The sequence below is a fragment of the Acanthochromis polyacanthus genome, chromosome 23 (assembly GCF_021347895.1).
Source record: "Acanthochromis polyacanthus isolate Apoly-LR-REF ecotype Palm Island chromosome 23, KAUST_Apoly_ChrSc, whole genome shotgun sequence".
NCBI classification, from domain to species: Eukaryota; Metazoa; Chordata; class Actinopteri; family Pomacentridae; genus Acanthochromis; species Acanthochromis polyacanthus.
The window spans coordinates 5212658-5230131 of record NC_067135.1 but is presented as its reverse complement, the minus strand read 5'-3'; the positions used below and the strand labels follow the sequence as shown (position 1 = coordinate 5230131).

At 41.2% G+C, this 17474-nt stretch overlaps 1 protein-coding gene across 3 annotated transcripts in view; it reads left to right on the top strand.

The window, feature by feature from the left end:
- The first annotated feature begins 691 nt into the window (after nucleotides 1–691).
- The window catches only part of LOC110959356 (RAS guanyl-releasing protein 2), a 50430-nt gene continuing 33647 nt past the window's right edge, over nucleotides 692–17474 (top strand). Inside the window, exons 1-6 of one of the 3 annotated variants that reach the window (XM_022206197.2) lie at nucleotides 692–1216; nucleotides 15321–15454; nucleotides 15702–15804; nucleotides 16056–16112; nucleotides 16464–16595; nucleotides 17058–17208. In XM_022206197.2, the coding sequence (XP_022061889.1) occupies nucleotides 15385–15454; nucleotides 15702–15804; nucleotides 16056–16112; nucleotides 16464–16595; nucleotides 17058–17208 (513 nt within the window). In that variant the 5' untranslated portion in view covers nucleotides 692–1216; nucleotides 15321–15384. The remainder of the gene's footprint in view (nucleotides 1217–15320; nucleotides 15455–15701; nucleotides 15805–16055; nucleotides 16113–16463; nucleotides 16596–17057; nucleotides 17209–17474) is intronic. The other 2 variants (XM_051943970.1, XM_022206196.2) reach the window with 2 other exon arrangements.

The window sequence follows — 17474 nt, the reverse complement described above, 5'->3', positions numbered from 1 at the left end:
AAATGCAAAACCAGATGACCACAATGTTGTTTCAGATTTTAACCAGTTGTATATTAATTACAATAAAAGCTTGTTATACTGCATATGAGTTATCTTTTACTTCTACAGTCAGTCTTGTCTACATAACCGAATCATAAGAGTGACAAACCAATAAGGACTACTGACCTGCAGCAGCTTGCAACAAAAGAACTTTTGTAACATTGTGACACCCCGGTGTGTGTGAAAACTGCATGGCTGTAATGCTGCACAGCAAACCAGTACAGATCCAAGTGGTACATTTTCAGTGATGGAATGTGTGATTATGTAATTTTCATAGATCAACAACACAGCTTCAAATCAGCAGCACAAAAAACAAATCAATTATCACCTTTATTCAAAAAAATCAAACAAAAAATGTGATTGCTTTGCTTGAATCATTTTGGCACAACACTGGATTTTGTTTGCTTCATTGGAGGGGTTATTTCTCTTTGTGTGTCATGAATGCAACACATAGTACAGGGACAGAAGGCTGTAGCAACAAGTAGCTGAAACCTATTTATTCACGACTGCAGCAGCCTCTTATCTCTGAAAGCATGCACTCTGTGTCATCCAGCTGTCAAGCACTGGAAAATAAAAAAATAAAAAAAAGTTGATGAGGTTCAGCAGGAAACTAGATGTGCAGACGTGACACTACCGGCAGGTGATTTTGAGTGACATTACGCACCGGTGTCGCCACCAAATGATGTGCTGTTCTGGTGACGGTGCAACAAGCAGCACGGAGGCTGTGGTGTTGCTGTGATACTACCAATAGGCGGGACTGTGGATCTGCAGTGTGAGATTGTGAGCCGCACAGCTGGAACATGAGCGGAAGGCTGGCACGCGGTCCAGCTGTGAGCTCAGCTGCTACACCAGCACTCATCGCATCCAGAACTTGCCTCCGAGTGCGCCAGGAGAGGACTTGTGCGCACGTTAGGTTTGATCAGTGAGGCTACAGAACAGCAATTCGCAGACTCAGCTCCAACTCCGAAGAAGGATCCGAGTGTTTACGTCCTCTGATGACTTCTTGTGGGCTTCGATCAGTGTCGCCTCGAACCGCAGGACTTTCTGTTTCCACTTGGTAGCCGAACAGACGCCGTGAGTTCGGTGGTGCCGGTGATGTAAGCTTTTCCTCCCAGAGCTCACCCCACAATCACTACTGCGTCTCATCTCAGAGCATGGGACCCTTCAAACTCTAAAGGTAAGACGTTTCTCGTAACTTACGCAAACTGGTGCCATTTGAGCTCATTTGGGCATTTTTACGCATGGCGTGGGCTCAGTCTTAACACAGGAAATCTGCCACAATGAAACGTGTTCTGTTCTGGGCTCGACCGGTGTAAATGTTGCAATGCAACAGTTTGATCACGCGTTGACTTGTTTGGTTGCACCATCAGGTAACTGCAGTGTCAGTCTGAGAATCTCACGTTGACTCATTACAGCTGCGCTTTGTTCTCGTGTTGGGGGAAAAAAGTACTTACAGCTGTTGCGCTCAGACTTGCAGAGGTTTAGAGGTTTTTACGTGCTGCAGCTGTTAGATACTTGTGGCATTTACAGAGCAGCCTGTGTTGCCGGCTCATAAACAACATGACCTGGTGGCTGTGCGGAGGAAGACTATCTGTGTCACAGCGCAACAGCCAGAACATGAAGCCCAAGTGCTTAGAGCTGCACTGGTGATGCACTGATACCTGGATCCATCATTAATAGAATTTATGAGCCTGTGCACGTTGATTTTCAGGAAGGAGGAGCATGCAGAGCAGAGCAGAGGAGGATGGAGGAACGCCTATTCCTAAAATTAGACTGAGGAGTGGCAGGGGGTTTATCCTGCTTTGACTGGCAGGCGGATGATGATCTGTTGAGAAGTTAAAGCTTCAGATGCAAAAGCTCAATTTCTTCAACCCTGATCTATCGTTCTTAGCTGAGGTATCCATTAAATGCACATTGACTCGCAGGACCCCTGGCAGCTCTGCTACTAGACAATAAACCACCTGTGTGTTGATGGGAATTTACAGTGACTGTAATGTAATACTCTAAGCCCTACCCAGCTTATTGGGATTCAACTTTGAGTGCTTGAATTAAGCAAACAGGAGGTCAGACTCGGCTTGACCTCTTGATTTTCCTTCAATCGTACCCATCTACCTGTTCTCTGATGCAGGCTGTCTTGACTATGGTGATCTCTGTGTACTGGGCTGCTGATTACCGGCTCTGCGGCTTCTTTACCAGCTCCCCCCTCAGCCTTATCCATCCATGTTTTGGTGTCAGAGCAGAGGGATTTGACTTGTAAGCTGCAACTGGCATCCTGTCTGGACATTTAAAAGTATCAGCAGCTGTAGCTTTGCAGCCCGTTGCTTCCTTATGAGAGGCATGAAAGACATTTCAGTGCTGTCAATGTGGCTGATTTGACCGCCACAGCATGTTGCTGATTAGCTGTACCTGTTTTGAATGTTGGACAGGCCTGCTTTTGTGCACCCGTTCCTCCAGATCAGCGTCTGATTCAGAGAATGCAAATTGGGCAGCCATCAGCCATCATATGTGCACTGCCCACTCAGAAAAATCTGTCAGCACAGCTCCAATCGATAAAACACATTGTCCAAAGTCCATTTCATCGCATGCTGACTTGTTTGATCGTCAGTCATCTCCAAGTCACCCGTGGCCTCTGTGATCTTAGCTCAAGTGGTGCTTGACTTGCTTCAAAGATACAGCGCTTTAAAAAGACAGAATTTCCAAGATTCAGACCGTGTCCAGAATAGTGGAAAAGTCAAGTAGAGGGAGTTAAAAAGAAAACCTCTGCATCACTATCTTTCCTTTCTCTGCTTTCCTGCCGCAGTCCAATTACGGCTGGTCTCTGGAGCGGCCACCCTTGATATTTAGCATCACTTCTGGCTGCCTCCTCCACCTCAACTTGCTGCAGTGTTGCACTTATCAGGAGAGCCAGCTATAATTGGCTCCATTGTGAAATGCCTAATGCTAAAGGACCGACAGCTACAAATTTGGGAGATGCAGAGGAAGGAATAAACTAAAGCAGAAACAGGAGGAAATAGCAAGAAAGAAAGCAGCAAAAACAAATAAAAAAGAAAAATCGATCTACACAGGAGGAAAATCACGCAGAGAAGAAAATAATTACAGGGAGTAGACAAAGAGCAGCAGATGAGACATGTGCGTTGGATGTACGCCATCACAGTGATGAATGGTCCGATGCACTTTCTGCATGTCCTCTGTCTTTCCTAGTTTGCTTTTAATTAGAGAATCCAATATATTCCTCCACAGTTCTGGTAGTACGCTCTTAATTACCTGCAGTGAGGCCGCCTGGATTGTTTGTTTGGGGTTGTTTTTAACAGATTTACCATCATGTAGCACAGCAGAGCTGGAATCACATTTGGTTTGACTTCCTCTAACTTTGCAGGATGACAGAAGTCCTAAAATTCTGAAGATATAATAATGAATGGATGAGACACCTCCTTATATGAACAGGGTCGCTTCTAATCAACCCTTACAAAGCAATTCACAGATAGTCATCTCCACTCTTCTCTTGTGCTATGTATCTTGCATCTCTCTGCTCTCTTGCCACCTCCTCAGCTCTCAGTAAAGGCCACAAATTCTGTAAAATCTCAGCCTGTCAATGCAAGCTCTGCTCCCCTCACCTTTAAAGGCATGGCTGGAACACACAAGAGGAACTGGAGACATTCTGTGGGTGGGGAAGGTGGCTGGGGAGGGAAAGTGTCAGGCGTGATGAGCTATAACTCAGGCTGTGGCTGGAGTTAAATCAGTGGAGGTGAAATACAATCACGGTTGAGCCCTGTGGGAGGGCAGATCAAAACGCACCGGTGCTACATCTCAGCTAGTGATTAGTAAAGGCAGTGAATTAGCACTGATTGTGGCTGCAAGATCATGATTAACTGAGGCATCACTGTGCTACAGGTGTTAGGCGTGCCTCGGTTTCAGAAGGGGAATTGAAAATGCCCGTGGTATCCTGCACCTGCTAGCAAAAAGTGCATTCATTTCCCTACCTTTGTTTTCATACTGTTTGCAGCCTGCGAGCTCTCAAACTATTTGTCTGAATGTTCATAATTAATGGTGTATTATGACTACAGGAAATTAAGGGGTTTGCGGTCTACCCAGGAGTGTGATCTGTTTCAGGGAGGAATACATAAACAGGAACCAGCCAGGGCTGCTAAAACGCCTGCGAGGGGTAATGAAGAAGTAGGCTGGGTGAATGTGAAACTTCCAGTGTTTTCACACAGAACTCTTTCAGAACAAGTCTTGTATGAAACCGCCATACAGCTCAGTGAGCACAACTCTGACAGTCAGGAGGAAATGAAGCAGATAAACGCAGAGCAGCCAACAAATTAGCCTCCAGATGCACTGTTTGTGCTTTATTCTGCAAACCACAGCCATTTCTTAGAAACTAGAGTTGGTGGAAAATTAACGGATTCAGCATCACTTGTTGTGTGATCGTATCTAGAGGGTGTTTTTAGATACATGTTTCCCTGCAGCCACGCGACCGTGACTCCATGTTTCTGCATGAAAGGTCAGAATCTGGTGCCTTCAGGCGATGGAAATGGCTGGCGTTTATATTGAACTGCCAGGTGAAACAGTCTGAAAAATTGAAATCCTGATTTTCAGCGTAGATTTCTTTTTGGTGGCTCCTTTATTTGGTAACTTACTGCAGTTTCTTGCCAAAAAAAATGGAAATTATGTGAAATAATTGGAAAAATGAGTCTCTGACTGGGAGAATTCACATGATCGAATCCAATTAAACACTCAGAAATTCAAAACTTTTGATAAAAGGTGCAAATTCCCACATTGCACATCAAATATTTTGCTTTTAATATGACATTAGACTGTAGCTGCTAGTTGCTGTTGATACAGAGTGACCTAGATTAGTTATACTTTAGCAGTAATCCCTATTAGGGCTGAACCATATGCTATTTTTGTTGCAGTCGGTGCCAAACAAGCGTGTTTCTGTGGGTGAAAAATATAAGATATAGGCTAAGGCATCTCTATACTACCACAAAGCTTCATTTATAATGTTATGTTTAGGCTCTTTTTTTATTTACCTTGATCAAACAGTTACAGCTCCCACGATTTGGATATTGCACTTTTCTGTCGTGTGATTTTGATATTTTGATTGATTGTTCAACCCTCATAACAAGTTTCCTTTACTCTTCATTCTCTCACAAATATTGGGAACAGCTTGTGTAAACGCAACGAGGAATAAAATGCAACACACATTTAAAAATCACACAAAGCCTGAACATTTTGTAATGGCCATACACATACACACAAAAAAAGCACAGGCCCAACTTAAGTATCTGCAGTAGCTTATGTTCCGATGATAATAAATTGCGTTTTCATTACGTGGCTGGCGGTAGCTAAACTTTTTGAATTAACTTATGTATTAGGATAAATCCTGTACTTTCAGTAACTCCACTATGGTAGACATTGTTACATTTAAGCAGCAAAACTGAAAACTCCCTTCAATAATCCACTTTACAGTCCATTTTGTTTCCACATATTTCATTGTAGAAGCTTTTAATCAGTGTAGAACAGCTTGGTTGATTGTAGCAATTCATGACAATTACATGTCAGATGATATATATGCTTTATTAAGTTACCACCGCTCTTCCAGTGGGGTAAATTACGCTTTAGGCCCATTTTAAGTTTGGAAACAGTATGAATTCTACTGCTACGTTGTGCTGCGGCTGTTTAACAAAGTCAAAGAAAAGACGGTGACATTCTACATTAGTTTGTTTAGCATGCAAGAGTGTGAAAGCAGATTTTAAGAGCTGTGTTGGTAATCTACGTGGCGCGATGGCCCAATTTAACAACTGGAGCAAGGCTATGCTAACTAAGCTAACTAGCTTCAGGCTGCAGCTACATAGACATGACTGGTATTAATCTTCTTATCTAACTCTCAAAAGGAAAAAGCAAATAAATCTGTAAAGAAAAGTATAACTTCTCTGGGTTTAAATGATTTTCTGAGCTGTTTTAAGGTGCAAAGCTAAACTATTTTAGGCTAACTAGCTACTTGTTGTGTCTTTAATTTTATAGTCCAGGCATAGCAGTGGGTATTTTCCTGTATTTCCCACGAGTCTGTTGGTTTAGATTTGAAATCCGACTGCCGTGATGAAACACGGTGTAACAACAGGATGTGAGATTCCTGACTTCAGCATTGCAGAACTCGAAATGAACCCTGGGTGAGGCAAAGCTGAAAAGCGGTTGGCAGGAATCGGCTGGGTGTTCCCTGCAAGAGCTAAACCCTGACACATAGTTGCAAAATGATGTATCTTCTCTTTTACGCAACACACAGTGCCGCCTCATCTTTCAGGCTTCACACCGCGAGAAGCTGAGAAGGAAGTTCAAAGTTTCGGGGATCTAACTAAAAAATGCTAAAATTGAGCACACTTGTGATCTCAAATCTGCTACATAGGAAGCCGTTTGTGATAAGAAAAATATACGTGTGGACACGCACATGCACTTGTCACATTTCAAATACCGACACACACCCTTCCGGTATTTGTTGTGAAGCAAACTTTCACATCTGGGACAGAAATTCGAGCAGGAAGCGTCAAAACAAAGCAGCGCAAACAGCCTGACACAATGACGCATTGTTGTGTTCGGAGGGGCCAGAAAGGCATTTATTAACAGCACATGGGATCTGCAGCGATGCCCTTTCTGGAACACACACTGCACTTTCCATTTGAAGTCAGAGAGCTGAGATATGAGAGTGTGCCAGATGTGGAACAGGATGCGTGCCTTTTTTTGTTTTAGAGGACGTAATAAAACGTTACACTCAGGCAGCTGCTGTGGCCCAGCAAGACAATGTGGAATTTATGTGTTTTTATCCTGTGTTTCTTTCTTTTGTGTCAGAATTATTAGAGAGCTTGCACACACAATATGCACAGTATTATGTTTAGTCATAAAATAATTCCAGATGTAATTGACTGTTTCATTGATTACGTCACTGTTTAGGAAGGTTTTCTGTTGAACCCTGTAACTAGACTTTCCAGTAATATGCAGTATTTACTGTATATTGTGTGGCCACTATAATCCACACTAACTGCAGTTTTGTGTCTTGTTTTGTCATGTTGTGTTTGGTTTTTCTTTTGTGTCTCATTCATGTCAGTTTGTTTTCATTTTTAGAGTTTTTTTTGAGTTTTCTGTCTTGTTTGTGTTGCTCTCTGTTTCATTTGTGCCTATTTGTAACTTCTTTTTGTCATGTTGTGTGTTGTATTCCTTTTTTTGGTAGTTTGCGCAGTTTTGTGTAGTTTTGTGTAGTTTTGTGTCTGGTGTATGTTGTTTTGAGTCTTGCTCTGTGTCATTTTGTGTCTCATTTTTGTGCTATTTTTAGGTACTATATGTCATTTATCCATTTTTCCTTGCTTGTGTCATTTTTTTGTTGTTTTGTGTAATGTTTGTGCCATTTTGTGTCTAGTTGTTCTGATTATTTTTGTCTCAGTGTCATTTCCTATCATTTTGTGTCTCATTTTTATCATTTCATGTCTCGTTTGTGTTGTTTAATGTCTCATTTTTCCTTTGTTTTTTGTTTTTGGCATTTTATTTGTGTCTCTATGTAACAGTTTTGTCTCCTTCCTGACAATTTGTGTCTTGTTTTTGTCATTTTTTTGTCGTGTTTTTGTTTTGTATAATCTTCTTTGTTGTTTTGTGTCTAGTTTGTGTCATTTTGTGTCCTCCTGGTATAATTTTTGTCTCATTAGTGTCATTTTGTCTTTTCTTTTGTTTGTGACATTGTGTTTTTGTCTGTTTGTGACAGATTTGTCACCTTCCTGTCGTTTTATGTTTTGTTTGTGTCACTTTGTGTCTCGTTTGTGTCATTTCTTGTCCCGTTTTTGTCGTTTTGTGTCTTGCTTGTGTTGTTTTATGTCTCATTTTTCTTTTGTGTCTTGTTTGTGGCATTGTGTTGGCAGCTTTTTGTCACGGTTTTGTCTCCTTCCTGACAATTTGTGCTTCTTTTTTTGTCATTTTGTGTCAGCTTTTTGTTGTTTCTGTTGTTTTGTGTCATTTTTTTTTCAGTTTTATGCATAGCCTTCTGTTCCTGGTTTTTATGTTTTTGGCTCCAAAAAGGATAAACATTGACAGTTTTAACTCTATTTTGGAATAACAGTCTACTGCTGTTAGAATCTGTCTGTGTTTTACAGTAATTTATTACAGTGCAGTTATTATCTTATAGCATTTTCCATCAGTACTAACCCTCCCTATCTAAACTCCCTCCTTCAGCCAACAATATCTTTCCGTGTCTGACTCGGGCGAAACGCTCTCTTCCTGCCTCTCCGTTTCTCTCTCTTTATCTCCCATTCCTCCTCTCCTCCCTTCACCTCAGCTCCTTCCCTCCCCAAGGAGCAACTGTTGCTGCTAATCTCAGTTTGCAGCCGGTGCCCCCCACCGACGTGGCATTCTGTGTGTCCAGGGAAAAGGAAACGTTTCCCTTCCTGCTCTCAGTACCCTGCAGTCTGTAAATAGAGCCTGCCACCAGCTGCTCTGTCGGCCTCTCTGGAGGACTATATCTGTCCCATCATGCAGCACCCTTACTACAACTTCCTGAAACAAACTATGGGGTGTTGAGCAACAGATAAAGGTGGTGTGTGTGTGTGTGTAATATGAAACGCAAGTGTTTCTACGGTTTGTGTTGGACAGAAAGATGAGATAGAGCTCTAAACTTGGGATTACTCCTCCTCAGTTTGTTAACTGTTGTTGGAGATACAGTCAGGAAATAACCGTAACTGGACTTTAGCGGTTCAGAGTCAAACTTTATGATTATTTGCTGATACGAACCATTAAACTATACGTTACCCTATGTGTCATCGCACAGAGGAAGTTGGATTTGCTAGTTTCTGCTTTTAGATTTTCAAACTATGGTACATGATGAAAGAAAAACGTAGCAACATTATACCCACTAGTAAAGTAAGCCATGGAAAATGGACTAAATAAAGCAAGGTAAAAAAGTAAAAGAAAGCTTTTTCTGTGACAGGAAGCAAATTGGTTTATGAGAAATGTGGCCCCCCTTGTTGTTGTTGTTGTTTTTCTTCCTCTTTTCTCGTTCCTCTCTTCCTGCCTTTCCCCTGTCAGGTCCGGCAAACTTATGTATATTTAACTAATCAACAAGTATTCAAACTAAATAAATTACTGTACAGTATCAAGGGGAGTCTTGTACTTATAAACTCCCCTTGGAAAAGCAAACTTGTATGGCACAATGCAGCAGCCAGATCCCCATTCTGCCTGCTCTGTTGCCGGACAGGACAAAAAAAAAGAAGAAATGTGGCATAGATGAGTATAAACACAAGCAAATTCTTATAATGATAAAGTCCTTTTAAAGCACAGGATTCTACTATTTAAACATCGGTCACTTTTCTGTTCATGTTCCTCATGACATACCCATCACAGTGACGGCAAGAGCCATCGTATGTACGGGATTGGATGATCAATATGTCATCATAAATGTCAGCTTATACAGAAGGTGCATAAATTATATAGATTTCCCCTCATTTAAATTGCTTATGGACATATACCGATCATGAAAAATGGGTGGCGGCCCACTACAGCCAGCAGATTGTGTTGTTTAATGAACTCAGCCCTTACCACATTTGTCGGGGCGTTGGATTTGGGATTCATAAATACCACCATCTGTGATTCCCCCTCTGATGTATGCTCCTCTGGCAGAGTTTAAAATGTTCCTTTTTGCATCACACACACCAGAAGCAGACGCCTTGAAGTTTCACACACTGAGTGTAAGGTGTGGTGGCTCTACTTCGGTTTGTGTTGCTTTAAAAAAAAAAAAAAAAGTGTTTAAAGAGTTTATGTGTGAAAGACAGTAGTTCTAGTATTTATATTAATAACTCATGCATTTTTTTTCCCCATAAAACAATAATGATGTTTCAGTTCAATCAATATAAAACTATTCCACTGCAACTCCAATTTCAGCCATGGGCTCAGTAGACGTTTACAACTCATCATAGGTGTAGATTTTATTTGGATGTTGGGGAGCATTAACCCTCTTGTTGTCCTCATTTACAGGCACCAAAAATAATATTGTTTCCTTGTCTGAAAAAATCCAATATTTCAGCAAAAAAAAATCCCCAAATTTCTGAATATTTTCAAAACCTTCAGGAAGTAAATTCCAATAATTCTTTAAGTTTCCCTTAAAAGTTTAATATGAATAATCCCTCAAATTTGGCAAGAAAATTCTTGTGAATATTTTCAAAAAAATGAGTAAAAATCTTCCAAAAAATCCTAAAAATATCTAAAGTGATTACATATATATCAGTGAAACTTCTAGTATTTTCTTTGTTCAAAAAATTCCTCCAAATTTTGAAAATGTGGACATCATAAGTCTCACTGTGAAATTATATATTTTTTTCCACATTTTTAAACTTTAAAACGGGCCAATTTGACCTGCAGGACGACACGAGGATTAAACACTTCATTTTCTGCAAAATTTTATATTTTTTATGGCAATTTGTGCCTTTTCCAAAATTTCCAACACAATGAGTAAAAGGCTATAGCAGTTTTTCAAAGTGAATGTCTTCTTCCATGTTTTAAGTCATCAATCAACATAATCTGAGAATCACAAATATCTGTACTATGTCTTGTGTTGATCCATTCAATATTTGTTGAGTACTAGAGCCACCAGTGTGATTAAAAATAGGGCGACAGGAGATAAAATATATAAAACATTTGTGTGAGAATGAACAGACTGTGTGTGTCTGAGTGAATAAATGCATCTGTATCCACCGTCTCATGGCCATTATCCATGAAAACATCAGTCAAACTTGTGCTACTCAAATGCCAAGGACGGAAGATAAAGCTAAATCAATGGCTGTATGGAGACGGTGCATTAGCATGGGGGCATTTACTGGCATGGGAATGAGCCCATTATGGAAATATCAATAAAAGGATGAATGTCATTATGTGTGCGTTTGTCACCTACTTGGAATCAATCAGTGCTAGGGTCAGTTTTAAGACACGATGATTTATACACCTACACATGCAGTTTGCTTCAAATGTGTATTTAAAGGGCACATGTACAGGCGTGAGTTGTTAAATGAAAATTTATATTAATTTGCTGAAATGAATTGATAGAAAATTGTTATTTTGGATGAAAAAGGAACTAATTACAGGTGCTTTCTTAGATAGATTTTTGAAAGAACCATCAAAATCCAAGCAGTAGAGACTGTAGTCCTGTATTTCCCATTATGAAAGTACAGTTTTTCTGTTTTTTTGTGGCTGTACTGGTGAAAACGAGGAGGACGGCAGTTCGAAGGCGACTCTCTGCATCCAGGTGACATTTTCGCCGCCCATTCTCCAGTGAAAATGTCTTCCTCATAGCCAGGATTGACCAGGCACCCGTCAGCTTCCCTTTATCCCCGCTGCGCCCCAACCCACGCCCTAATCTGGCCGATCGATGGCCCTGGGTCGTCGTCACCAGGCAACCGAGGTTGACACCAAAGCTCTCCCAGCATGTCCTACTTAACAATCAATGCACGGCTATAGAAACAGCATCAGAAGTGACACCGCAGAGAAGATGCTTAAAGAATAGCTAAAGAGGCGGCACTTGTTGGGGATAAATCGGCCTCTGAGTTCTCCTGAGCAAGCGCAGGGAGAACGGTTCCTTGGGTTGCTGCAAAGGGGCTCCTGTCAGTGAGATGATGGATGGTGCCAAGATAGTATCATCAAGACGTGCACAGCCTGCATTATAGTGCCAGAGGAGACCTGGTTCAAATTGGTTTTTGCACAGGTGGTTCTGGAAAATCCCCCCGCCTTTCGTTTTCTGTTCATTGCTGCAGCGTCTGAGGGATGCACACAGTCGGCCCTCTGCATCTGTATGCCCTCTTTCGGTTTTTTCGACACAGACTGTTCTGATCTGAACAGTCAAAATGCAGAAGTGGAACACAAAAAAGAGCCTTTTCTGCTCTGATTTAAATCGCTAATAAGGACTCCTGTTGTGTGGCAATAATACACTCCAAGGCCACTTTCCTTCCTGTTGTGTTTATGAGAAATGAGCAGCAGTTTCTATACTGTTGGAATATAAAACACGCTGCCTTTTTTTCAGAGCGAGGTGTCTCAAACGTCTGAGGTTTCACTTACAGCACCTCTCTGTGTAGCTCAGATTTACTTCCTGTGGTGGTCTTAGCATCCTACCCAGGGACTTTCATACAGTATCTATTTATAGCATCGTTTTTGATTGTCGTCCATCATTTCTTTTACACTGAAACTGTCCGTTATCCATTCGTAAAGGCACAGATTTGAAGTTTTAATCTTGCCCGTTCATCCTCACGGAGCTTTTCACTCACTCTCGCCGTGTGGCCGTTATGATGAACGATGATGGAAGCTCGAGGATTACGCTTCCCTCTCTTTCCTCGATGCTTTCGTCTCACTCCAATCCCCGCAGAAATGAGTGTGGCCGAGACAGCTCGTGAAGCCTGTAATTGAGTGTGTCCACCCACCGTGTTGCAGCAGAGACAGTGCAGTGAAGGGCTTCATTGTGTCAGGCACAATAGATAAATGCACATTCTCATCACACCCTTCTCACACTTGCAGAACCACAACACTTAAAAGCCATTAGCATGAAGACGCAGCGGCGTGGTGTGCTGTTGTGGATTTTGTGACTTAGCTCTGTCACTCGAGCGTGCCCTCAGTTACCTTCACGCTTATCTGCAAAATATCTGGTGGTTTCTTTATCTTTCGTTCTTGCCACAGATCGACACGTAACCTTTACAGCAGATAGGATTTATGTAATTTACTGCTGAGATTACTGCAAAACATTTAAAGTTTTTTCTCAGGCTATTTTTACTCCTGAGCCATGCCTCTCTGGATAAACATGCATTTTGTGCATGTGTGTTGTGTCTAGAGGTGTGCGTATACGTTGTGAAAGTGTGACTAGACTTTAAGCTGCGGTTGCCATGGTTCCCAGCAGCAAGGACTTACTAAATCGAGAAAATGCCACTATATGTTTTTTTCAACATGTGCCATGTAAACGTTAAATGATTTGAAACTGCATTAACTCTCAATAACTGCTTTATTTCTATGCTGCCAAGTCAAATGTTTCCTCTCGTAAAGAATCCAGAACAACTTCTTTAGAGAAACTAAATAGAAAATACAGGCCCCAAGTAGAAATTCGGTGCAGCAAAAGTGACTACACCCATGATCACTAAAACATAAATTAGTAACTGTGAGATCACAGAATTGAGTACACCTGTGATTTCCAATTGGCCTGAATGTGCGAATCCGGACAAAAAGTGAGCTGCAAACGCCAGAACTTTGTCAGTTTTTGAACGTATAGGCCAAGTCTGTCTGCATGTCTGCATCATGGCTCCACATGGAAATGAATTACACAAGATGGACAAAGAATCAAAGGAAACACAGCTGCAGCAATAATCAGGAGGTATAGAAGGAGCCATGGTAGCACTAATTAGAGCCCCTGTGGTTGTTCTTTTAACCCGTTGATCCACAACGTGGGTCAAGAGATACCCATTGTCCATTGAATCAGGGTCACTTTTGACCCACGTTGTGCACCAAGGGTTAAAATGACTTTACAGACTGTTTGCACAACGTAGCTCAAGGGATATCACGAGAAATTAGAGCTTCTATGACAGAAGAAGAAGCAAAACAACATGAAAAGAAGCCTCGGTAATATTGGAAGGTGAAACCAAGATAAATTTTTGCAGCTCATACATTTTGCATGAATCGGTCCAGGACTATCACAGTGAAAGTTTCTCAAGCCGAAAAAGCGAAAACTATGACTTGGCCGAGTATAGCGCCTGACTTGAATCCAATAGAACATCTCTGGTGTATTTTTAAGAAAAAGGCAAAGCAGCACAACTCGTCTAGCTAAGCAAATAGTCTATTGCGTATATTTTAATGTTTTGTTTCACATTCAAACCATTACTCTACTGTTCAGTGTGAATGTGATGCAGTTACTGTAAGCTGACATGACTGTGAATCATTTGACATTTAAGTGATATTGCACAAGGGTGTCCTCCTTTCTGTTGTATACTGTATCCTGCATGCCACAGCCTGAAGCATGTCAGTAGCAGATAAATTGTGGTTTCCTGGCGATTGTGCTCGTGGCTTTGTATTAATCCGTCTGACAATATGTTCACCACATCTGGTTTAAAGTTCACAGTCCTAAAGCAGGACTTTGATGTTTAAATGTCAATTACATTTTAGTTTGAAGACAAATATGATTTCACTTCAACTGAAACAGTCAGTCAATACTTCAGATGGTATGTATTTTCAGTATTTTACTATTTGCCTTAGTGGTGGAAGAAGTTTTTGGATCGAAACCAGAATGTAAAAATAACCATAACTGTAATTTTCAGGCTGATCATGACACTTCTACTATGGAGAAACAAATTTGATATCATTGTATCTGTCAATACTCATATATCTATATCCAGCAATGTATTGAAAGAACCATTTAGCAGCGTACCATGAAGGCACTTCTTCACCCACCACTCCTGCTCAGCTGTGATGTTTACTCTGCTGCATGTGCTGCATCGACCGACCAATATATCAGTTGTTCTCCAGCATAAAATACAATTTCCTACTGAAGCAGCAATGTGAAAACAGTATTGAAATGGTTGAGGTGGTGCCAATTTAGCTATTCATGGTTTTAGGAAGCTTAATGCATAACAAAGGATTGAAAACTCATCATATGTAAAGTCTTTGCCTGATAAAAAAAGCTATTAACTGCACCTGTCTGACAAATGTAGTGGAGAAAATTCCCATCTAAAATCTTGGAGGAGGGTCCTCTGAGAATCAGCCATGACTATAACTATAAGATAGCATTGGATACTTTGTGGGATCTCGTTTAAATATTCTTTGAGCAGATATTTTAATCCAGAGTGATTCTATCTTACACAACCATAAGGGATCCTAAACAGCTACTGTTTTTGTAACAAGTAACCTTCTCAGCCTTTTGAAAACTCAACTCTCCACTTAAAGTTGGGCCAATTAAAATCTGATTCTTCAAGTAGAACAAGTTTCAGTGCAGATTTTGCACACCCTGACACCTTGACTGCCTTTGGGTCCAAATGAACCATCATATCAGTCTGGGGGATGACTTTGACAGGCACATATCCTAATTAACTTAGCATGCCTAGAGTGTGGTGTAAACAGCAACTGATTATCTCACTCACTGTAGCATTGAGCAAGATGCAAAATAACGGCCCACACAGCTATTTAAAAAATGCAGCAACACCCACTGTGAATTGTGTTTCCTCACTCATCGCTTGGTAATTACTCTGAATAAAGTTCTTTTCTTTACGTCTTTTTTTTGGTGTGTGTTTCAGTGAGAGGCACGACAGTCGGACTGCAGAGAGGGAACCGAGGGGAAAAACAGAGAGGAAGGAAAGGATGGAGTCCATATTATCAGAACAATCTGCCACGGTGGACGAGCTGGTGGAGGCCTGCATCCAAGCCTTTGGTCGGTTATTTAAGTGTTGTTTCTTCCATTTTAATAATTAATTTGACGTTAAAGTGAGTCAATAAAAGCAAAGTATGAGTGTTTTTGGCATTATATTATATATTATTATTTATGGTGTTTTGCAGTATAGAAAAAAAACCTTTCAGAAATGTATATTGTCGTATGTATTGGTGGCCATGGCGACCAAACAGAGATACACACCGACTGAAAGCAGATCACACTGTGACATCCTTTTTTCTTTTCATAGATGAGAAGGGCACTTTGAAGGATACTTCTCTGGTGCGCATGTTCCTCATGATGCATCCTTGGTATATTCCTTCCACTGACATGGCTAAGAAGCTTGTGCTCAAGTATCCTTCACCTTTGGATTCTGCTCCATCAAAGATGTTTTTCAGTGTTTGCCTATAGATATTTCCTTCCACCAAGCATGCAGAGCAATAGAATCAAAGCCAGGTCCTTTTATAATGGATAGAAAAGGAACCTTGAAGAAGAACATTATTGTTCATCTGCTTTGTTCTTCTAAATTAGTTCAATCTTAGTGGCATTTTAGAGGGAACAGTTACAAGTCTGATGACAATTTGTACCTTGACTTGGTGATCAGATCTCAAGAAGAGAGCTGCACTGCAGAGCGCCGAACAAAGATATGCCATCTTATGAGGTAATAAACTATAATATCTGTGTGACTCTTATGTCATCCACTGCTTCTTGTTTCTGATCTTTGGTTTGTCCACCTGGTATCTCTTATTCCCTCTCTTCTCCTTCTCTTTTTTCTCTGATGTCTTTGATTTTAAATCTATACAGAAGCTGTCTTATTGGCCAAACAGGCCCATTTTATCATCACACAAACAGTTAAATTAAGGAGAAGCACTGTCAACGATCACTTCATTGTGCAGATGTAAACAAGTCTATTTTCCTCCACTTCTCTTAGCCCATCTCCCTCTCTCTCTCTCTCTCTCTCTCTCTCTCTCTCTCTCTCTCTCTCTCTCTCTCCCTTTGTTCTGGCCTCCAGGTACTGGATTTCGGAGTTTCCCGCAGAGTTCAATCTGAACCCGGAGCTGGCAGACCAGATCAAAGACTATAAAGACCTCTTGACCACCGAGGGCAACGAGAGGCAGAGTCAGCTCATTGACCTCGACAGTGTGTGAGTGAACAGGCCGCTGAATGCTTCGTGTGCCGTCGACACTGTGAATGAACGTCTGTCTCTGGGTGTTTATGTCAGCTTGCCCTTTGATTGCCTGTTATTTGGCATTGCTGAGCTGTGTAATGCAGGGTCAGTGACTTTCTCTTTACTCATAAAAGCCATTTTGGTGTGACCTTACCTTCCCTTTAGAGCTCCATAAGAAGGCATGTTTTGCTCGGTACGAACATTTGCAAATGACTAAATACCCTTCCAGAAATAAAGAGTTGTCTGATATGTTTCAGATTCCACAGGGTTTGTTGTGTTTTATTATAGTGGACTCAGTGTTGGGCTTTGATATCCAACACCACTTTAAGTGCAGCTCCAACTACTGCAGTGGCTATAAAGCAGATCCTCGTATAATCTTTTATGGTGTTGTTCCATATGACTGCTAACAAAATAACTGTGCTTTCTCGCCCCTCTCAGGCCGTCCTACAAATGGAAGCGGCAGGTGACTCAGCGTGTCCCGTCTGTGTCCAAAAAGAGGAAGATGTCCCTGCTCTTCGACCACCTCGATTCTTGCGAACTGGCCGAACATCTGACCTATCTAGAGTACAAATCCTTCTGCAAGATCCTGGTCAGTGTGGCCGCAGCCCAGTCTGATATTTACATCTCTTGAATTCTTTGAATTTTTAAGTACTCTGGTGTTGACATACTTTGGGCTCATCGCAGTTGCTAAGCAATAGCGGTTCAAATCAACCTTTACCACGCAGTAATTATGTTTGTGGTCTGGAAACATTTTCCTCTTTGAGCGTTATTTTTGCAAAGGCTGACTGGGTGTGCACAGATTTAAACGTGAGAAAATTTTTTTTTAGATCTTTTGTTCCAGTGTGGGGGTGCTGT